The sequence below is a fragment of the Diadema setosum genome, chromosome 6 (assembly GCF_964275005.1).
Source record: "Diadema setosum chromosome 6, eeDiaSeto1, whole genome shotgun sequence".
Lineage (NCBI taxonomy): Eukaryota > Metazoa > Echinodermata > Echinoidea > Diadematoida > Diadematidae > Diadema > Diadema setosum.
Genome location: NC_092690.1, coordinates 12,103,347 through 12,111,819, shown reverse-complemented (window position 1 = coordinate 12,111,819; position 8,473 = coordinate 12,103,347). Strand labels below are relative to the sequence as shown.

At 39.8% G+C, this 8,473-nt stretch overlaps 1 protein-coding gene across 1 annotated transcript; it reads left to right on the top strand.

The window, feature by feature from the left end:
* The first annotated feature begins 625 nt into the window (after positions 1–625).
* LOC140230289 (flavin reductase (NADPH)-like) lies at positions 626–8,006 on the top strand. Its single transcript, XM_072310457.1, has 4 exons — positions 626–763; positions 4,733–4,931; positions 5,415–5,582; positions 7,858–8,006. Exons 1-4 carry the CDS (start codon positions 626–628, stop codon positions 8,004–8,006), a joined length of 654 nt encoding a protein of 217 aa, XP_072166558.1.
* Positions 8,007–8,473: the final 467 nt, after the last annotated feature.

Sequence of the window (8,473 nt, the reverse complement as noted above, 5' to 3'; positions counted from 1 at the left end):
CACCAAAAAATGTTACAAACCTGAAATTAGGTCTCGGCCAAAACTATACGATCCCTTTAATGCACTGCACCAGTTCTTGAATTCACTCATGATCCTTTACAGAAAATTCCTTCTTCCTTGTTGGCTGTCATGATACTAGTAGCCTGTCTGGTCTCCCACAAACACATTTTTTTTTTTTTTTTTTTTTTTTTTTTTTTTTTTGGGTCGGGAAAGTGCAGCTCACCTGGAAACTTTACCCGCTCAACGTAGTCTGGCTTCCAGACCCTCTGTCCGTGCTATTTCGCTATTCAGGATTATATTGACGCCCTCAACGTCGAAAACTAGTATAATTCAAGGTGGGTTTATCTTGCAGAGGCTTTGCCTTAAGCAAAGGTGGAGACTTCGTCACCGTGGAGTCCAGTTAGGAAAGGACCTGGAAACCAGACTACGCTCGACGCTATTGACGCACTCCTCGGCTGAGTTGTTGGCCCTCTTACGTAAGTGTAGGATCTAGTCAAAGGGACTGGTAGTGCTGCAGCCGGTCAGGTACCATGCATGGCTGCACCTGTCCACAGCTGTCCTGTCCACAGCTGATTGTCATTGGCATTGAGTTTTGCACCGAGACCACCTCACTATAAGAAGAAGCATGAAGCTAACTATACTTGGATCAACTGGGAATACTGGGTTGGAACTGGTTAAATTGGTCTTAGACGAAGGACATGAAGTCGTCACAGTTGTAAGGAATCCAGCTAAACTGAGCTCGATTCAACATGAAAAACTGCAAGTAAGTAGGGTGGGGTGACAAGTAAGTCACCGTACGGATGACGGTATATTATCGCTACAGTCACACCGCGGCAGTGTCTCGGCTCAGTCTGGGCCAAAGAGCTGCATTTACATATCGCTTAATAAAGCTCTATGGTCTGGGCATACGCATACGCTGGAACCCTGGCGCGGGGCACGCTGTATTATAGAACAGCGCCCCGATGGTCGACTTGCTTGCATCAGTCTTGTGAGTAATCGAAGTGCACTGCGACGCTTGCAACTCTGCAAGGAACTCAGCATTCGAAACGAAACTTGGATTCGCATCAAAAAGCCACAAGTTGTAATACCATATTGTTGATTATTGTAGGCGGCTATGTATCTCTCACCATTACTTCCGAAAACAAGATAAGTTGTCATCATTGATGAGCTACGGTTGTCCGTATCTCGCAAATACAATAATCTGCGCATACGCAAATAAAATAATATTCATGTTTTACGTCATCTGCAATGTTTTTAAATCATACATGTACAAAGTTTCTCGTATTCCTTAGCCTCACATACAAAGTGAAGTATATGTAGCCAGTGCATGTAGCGCTGATCAATGTCAACACGGAGTTCGAGGATGCTTTGAGGGAGGAATCACGGTCAATATTTGCTTCCAAAGTGGAGCAAAGATTAATTATTGAGATTACAGTGATACTAAATGACACCTTTGTTATATCATGACTAGCAAATAAGCCTCTCTGTTTACACCAAATTTCATGACAATACTTTCATATTTTTTCCCTTTTCAAGCTTAAAGGCATAATTTACCATTTGCAGATGAAAGCATTAGTGCTATAAAATGTTCTAAAATGTGAGTTAGGGATAGAAACAACCACTGTCAAAATTTGAATCCGTATAATCGATGTTAAGTGTGGTTAAATACACAAAATGTGAACAATAGTTATAATAAAAAAAAAAAATTCCAGACTAAACCGTATACAGTTACGGTTTATTGAGAAAAACCCTGATATCTCCTTATATTTTAGGTTTTATTGCAAATATTTCATATGGTAGGATGTTTTATGATACAACAGACCTACACATATGCATCAAATATGATATCTTGAAAATTTTTGAAATCACTGCTCCCAAAGGTAAACTGGACCTTTAATTATTATTTGGGGTAGATTTCCTTTTTAATTTCTCCGTTCAGTAAGTTCTTGAGCATTATAACTGTCCCTTGACACTCCGACGTAATGACACAAACCTCCCGAGAAAATCATCGTCAGGCATTACAGTCATGTATGTATTATTTCATTAAAGTTATCTTGGCATTTTCCGAAATATTATGTTTTGAAAAAAAAGAAAAAGATTTCACCTTTGACCTTTGGCAAATTGAATGACCTAAAACCTTATCTACAGAATCAACCTTTACCTGATGATGCATTCTATACGCTAAGTTTCATGAAAATGAGTTCAGAAATTGTACATGTTGGTACAGGGCAATACCATTTATTTATAACAAGATCGGATACAACGAGAATAGCTTATAACGAGATAAATCATCCGGTCCCAACTAACTTTGCGTGTTAGCCCATGGGGATCCAAAGTTCCGGTTATTGCGAGATGATTTTCGGGCCTTAAAGGGACTGTACAGTACTGGTTGAGGTAGGGATTCATGTTTTGAACATTCCTAAGTGAGATAATGAAAAGTCTCTTGTGAAATATGAAAGATCATGTAATTTTAAGAAGGATTCAACATTTATTTGATGAAAATTGGTTTTCAAATGGCTGAGATATTCAAAAAGTGTTAATAATAAAAGGCGACATGCCCCAACTTTATTAGTATCTCTTTGTTTCCCCTTGTTTTTGGATATCTCAATTTTTGGGCATCACACTGTACAGTATATAGCGAGAGAAATAGTAAACAGGATGTTGGGCAAAGTTTCCCTCAAGGAAACAAAGGATGAGAATAAAGACTGTGATGCAAAATTTCACCATAATACACGTGATTTATATAAGTAATTTGTAGTAGAATGAAATGTAAATTCGGATTTTAGTCACAGCTTTTATCCACGCGAGTTAAGCTTACCGCATTGTTGATAGCGCGATGACCTTCCCAAATGAGGTGAAAGTCACCTTCCCATCATGCATGTTTTTTTTTCCATCTCTCTCTTCTCACGCGTGCAGATTAGTAAGTATGTTGATAACAAAAGGCAGGTCTCATCTAGAGCATGATGCTAGTATATTATGCTTTGTCAAATCTAAAACATACACACGTGCTCAGATACAACAAGAATCCGAATATAACGAGAAAAGTCACTCGGAACCGATGATCTCGTTTGTGACGGGATTCCTTTATATACGCATACTAGAGATGTCGGGAAATATTATTTGACCTGCTTGACCAATGACCATTGCCTCTGAGCATTTCCACCTAAAAGTTGAGAGGCACAGCATCGTGCGTTCGGTTACAGCTCGTTATTCCGAAGGTTCGTTATTCCGAAGGCTTTTCAGTCCGAAGATTCGTTATTTCGAAGGTTCATTATTCCGAATTTCATTTTCGGATTAACAAATCTTCGGAATAACGAGCCTTGGGTATACCGCCACAAATGTTCGGATTAACGAACCTCTAGGTATAGGGAATTTGTGTGTTGCAGATTAACGAACCTTCGGAATAACGAAGCTTCGGAATAACGAACCTTCGGAATAGTGAACCTTCGCAATAACGAACAGCCCCCGTGCGTTCATACATTATGCATGTGAATGACACTGGGCGTGCATATTGTCACCCTCCCTCCAACCATGTATTATCACAATCATGAGAGTGATGAACATTATACGTAGACGATTATACGAGACTAAACATGGTAGTGCTTATTGTTTGTATAGTAATACCATGGACTTAATACACAATGACATTCATTGTATTGTTGATTAAATCATGCGCCTGTACATCACAAAAAGCGCCACAAAGACATTTTTAGCATGCTTCACTGCTTTGATGTCATGATCGTCACCGCCAGCAAGCTGGGAGAAGACTATAATTATGCGCAAAAAAAAATGAAATAAGTCACAAAAATCAATTAAAGGGTTGTAATGTTACTCAACCAAGTAGGGTGTGCCTTTAGTACTTAGTGCAGCACCCGTTTGCTGCAATGACCTGCTATAGTCTCTCACAAGCTTCTAGCAGCGCTCCGTGGGGATTTTGGCTCATTCCTCATGGGCAATGGTCTCCAGGTCAGCAATGTTCGTAGGTCAACGTGCTGTAACGTTATAACTTAATTGTTTTGTTTTTTTTTTGTGCATGTAAACGTTCCAATTTTGGTTGGACGATAAATAAAATCTGGCATTTACCTCAGAACATGTGCATGTGGCTTTTAATATGTCATTATTTGTGTATTCATCCATGTGTATTTATACATATTTACACATGTAAAAAACTGCAATTTTGAATGCACTATGAAGTAAATTTTGACTTTTATTTAGATATTCAATATATTGTAATAAACTATCTGTTGACAACGTGAATGATTTAGTACGAGTCTGCAGTTGCAATGTTATTCTTTTCGCCAAAATGTCGAAAATGCGTATGGGGTTGTATAATTTTGCTGCCAACTGTAGGTCCCACACACAAAGTGCAAAGCTCTTCTTTGAACTTTCTGCATCATGTCTATTTGGTTAGGAACTGCTTGTAGGGATCTCATAAAATTTGAGTTTAGAGACCTGAACACTATTTTACAGTCAGTACAAATTGAGAGCCATATTTGATGGTCACTTAAGACATTATTTTATTGATCACATAATACCACATCTATATTTCTACTACCTTCTTCTCCTCCTCCTCTCCCTCCCCCTCCTCCTTTGCCTCTTCCTCCTCTTCCTCCCCTCCTCCTCTACCCTTTCCTGTCCCCACTTCAAAAATAGTAGTATGATAGGAACAGTAAGTGAGTAGACGTAAGCCAATGCTAAGTGGTGTGTAACCAATGTTGTCTCTATCATTCAGGTTGTGGAAGGCGACATCTTCTCCACAGAGTTTCTGCAGACACACCTCGATGGCTGCGACGCCGTCCTGTCGTGCCTGGGGTCGAACAATCTCACTCGGGCCACCACCATCTACTCGGGCTCGATGAAGGCCATCGTACCGGCCATGCGGGCAGCCAAGGTCAGTCGCATCATCACCATCGCAACCTGGCATGTCAAAGGTGAGTATGCATTCAGATCGGTCTATAACAGCCACCCAGTAGAGATGACAAGAATGGCGGTATACCGCCATAGATAGGTTTTCAAAAGAGGTGGACAGTACAGACAGATTCTAAACAGGTTATGTGTATCACTCACAAACAGTTATGTATCATCACTGTATACATCTAGGCCTACATGTATATGAAAGTACTTATTTTCACACATATTGTACACATGTTTCATACATTGAACAAGCCATAATTGATCTCGTTATTGCGCCCTCAATCCTATCGATATATAGCAAGTGAGCTTTTCACAAATGCACGATACTGTCTCTGTGAATGATTGTTGCACTATTCGCTGTGCATGACAGGCATGACTGCAATGCAGAAAAAAAAAAATGTCTCTGCCCAGCCCGTTGTGTCTACCGGAGAGGGTATCGGAGACATGCAGCATACAGTGTGTGAATCCCATTGTTCCATTGTCTGTGTCCATGCTTGCAGTTGACCCCAATGATGATCCTGGCCGCATGGCCCGCTGGGTGATACGACCGATACTGTCGAAGCCGCTCAACGACATGGCGGTGATGGCCAAGTACCTTGAAGACGAATGCCAGGACATTGATTACACCATGGTCCTACCCCCGCAGCTCACTAACTCTGCAAGTACAGGTATGCTCAGCCTCTGCAGAAATGTGTCATTTTTTTTTTTTTTTTTTAACAGGTGGAAGCACCCTGTCTTCCCAAAGATACAGTGCGCACATATTCCATACTGAACATGGTTGTGACAAAGCCCCATTAAACAATAGAGTAAAATGTAGGTCCCAAAATTACTATATGCCTTTATTATTATTATTTCACTGTATATGTGTTATTTTGTACAGTTGGTAGATTCCCAACTTACAAAGATACAGTGCGCTCCCATTATACCAAACTCGTTTGTAACAAGTCCAATTGCAACAAAGTCAAAATTCAGGTCCTAAGATCACAATTATCCTCATGTACAATATAGGAACTTAATTTCCTCTGGTATACCAAAAACCAAAACAACAACAACAAAAAATGGAATAACGAGAGAAAAGTGCTGACCCCAAGGACTATGTTAGAACATTAGTCGCTAATGTACGATTCCTGAATAAGTGTACGAAAGGCAACTCCAAGTCTATGCCAGTCATTCGTAGCGGGATGAAACAAGGATGTGTCCTGTGGCACTGACTTGGTTTGATGATTTCTTCTCTATGCTGCTGTCCTATGCCTTTGAGAATGCTACTGAGGATATCTAGATACATACAAGATAGGATGGCAAGCTGTTCAATCTGGCCCGTCTGAAAGCAAAGACGAAAGCACGTCATGTACTAATCAGGGAAATGTTGTTTGCAGACGACGCAGCATGCACAGTTCATACGGAAGAACCCTTCAAACTATCATGGATAGATTTTCGCAAGCATGCAGAGAGTTCGGATTTGAAATCAGCCTGCAGAAGACCAAACTCATGTGCCAGGGAATTGAAACCCCACCCTCCATCACTATTGACAATTACCAGTTGGATAGCTGTCAACAGCTTCACTTACTTAGGTTCAACCAATTCTAGCAACATGTCTCTGGATGCTGAGCTGGATAAACTATTGGTAAGGCCTCTGCTGTTATGGAGAGCTTGCCACTGGTTCCAGAGCTATTGGTCGCCTAAACCTCAGGTACACGGACGTCTGCAAGCGCGACATAAAAGCAAATGGTTTGAAAGTGAAGAGTTGGGCAACCATTGCTTCAGTCCGTACAAGGTGGAGACTTGTCGTACGTGATGGCATCATGGAGAAACACAGAGAAATGAGAAGACACTGGAATCCAGGAAAGCTCGACAAAACAGAGGACAGCTGCCATGCCCACAGCATCTCCGCAGCCAACCTCTTTCATTTGCAGCAAGTGTAGCCGAGACTGCCATTCGAGAGTTGGCCTATTTGGTCATAGCAGGAAATGCTCCAGCAAGAAATAAACTGGTGTTTTATGCAGGGTGTATGCAATTGTCTCACGAGACAGATGGATGCCAACAACTGTATGATGACCTAAATGTTGTCTTTTGAAAGTAGTTTAGAGCTCTCAAAGTCATGTCTCCCTCTCATCTTGCATGACTTGAGACTTTTTCACTCGTATGTATTATGACTGTGCAATCAAATTACCTCCTTGTGTCTTTGCAGTGCCGATCGATACAAAAAAAAAATATACAACCCATAGCATTGTACACGCTTTGTGAAGTCCTTGGCACAAAAAGTATCAAATAAAAATATTAAAGAATCTTGAGAGTTGCACATGTTGCCAACAGAGAGTTTATGCCATTACAGCACAAGTCTCCTATTGGCTCATATGTATATATATATATTTTTTTTTTTTTTTCATATTTGATAGTATAAAACTTGGGTTTTCAATCAATAATGAGGATAGCCATTTCAAGCTCTTTTCCACAAAATCATTGTTGGGAGGGCAGCACAAGATCGGTCAGAATATTTATCTATTCTCATCCTCTTTTTGTCTGTGCTAGGCCATCAGCTGCTCCACCAGACACTACTTGATTTAGTGGTGGCTACTGTACACTCATATAGAGTGCCGAAATGTGATGTTATTGTTCTCTGTATCATCCTTAAAAAATGTCATTAAAAAGAGAAGTGATTTTGCAAACTGTATTGTTATTTTCTCATTCAGTTATGGCAGAAAAAAAAAACAAGATTTTAGACAGTAAATGTCTTCAAGTGTATTGTCCAATTTTTCTCATACTTCACTGATATGTTCTGTTGGTACTGCTGCACTCATTCAATCTACAGATTATATGCATTTGGATGTTATTTCTCTTTAAGGCTGAATGCACAGGAATTTGGAACGCTATTTTTCTACAGTGTATCTGAATCAAGATTAAACCATTCCTCTTTTTCTTTCCACCCCCTATCTCCACCTTCAGGCAAAGATCTGGTGTTTGACATTGGACGACAGTTTACATCAAAGGCCGCTTATACGATCCCAAGAGCAGATGTTGCAAAGTTCATGCTGCAATGTCTGGAAACATCAGACTTCAACAAAAATTGTGTTGCTATCGGTGTTCCAAAGTGATTTGCATAAATACCTGACTCTATTCCTCAGTCGATTTGGAATCCTATACGTAATGAGATTATTTCCAATATTTATTTATTAGAAGTAGTAGAATTGTTCAGTGGAAGTCTTATAGAATGATGAAAAATAACTGTCATCAATTCCTCTTGAACTTGTAGTATATATATATATATATATATATATATATATATATATATATATATGTGACCCTGCACCTCAAAACAAACAAAAAGTCGCCAGACATGAATTTTTAGTTAAGACCACATTCTGAAAGAGCAGACTTTAAGCTTTAACATGATGTATAACTCAAATCACATGGACTCTCCTAACCTATCTAAATATTCGAAAGAAAGCACAAACTCAGGAAAAGTGTGAACTGAGAAAAGAGGCTTTAAAGTACAGTGTCTATTCAAGCGCTTAATCTTTACCAAACCGTGCTGGCTGTGCGATGAATGGGACAAAAAAAA

What these genes read in the sequence shown, in the direction of transcription:
- LOC140230289 (XM_072310457.1), top strand. Translation starts at nt 626, where the DNA reads ATGAAGCTAACTATACTTGGATCAACTGGGAATACTGGGTTGGAACTG. An exon ending in CGCAACCTGGCATGTCAAAG is followed by an intron (nt 4,932 to 5,414) that starts GTGAGTATGCAT and finishes CCATGCTTGCAG; the next exon opens with TTGACCCCAATGATGATCCT. An exon ending in CACTAACTCTGCAAGTACAG is followed by an intron (nt 5,583 to 7,857) that starts GTATGCTCAGCC and finishes CTCCACCTTCAG; the next exon opens with GCAAAGATCTGGTGTTTGAC.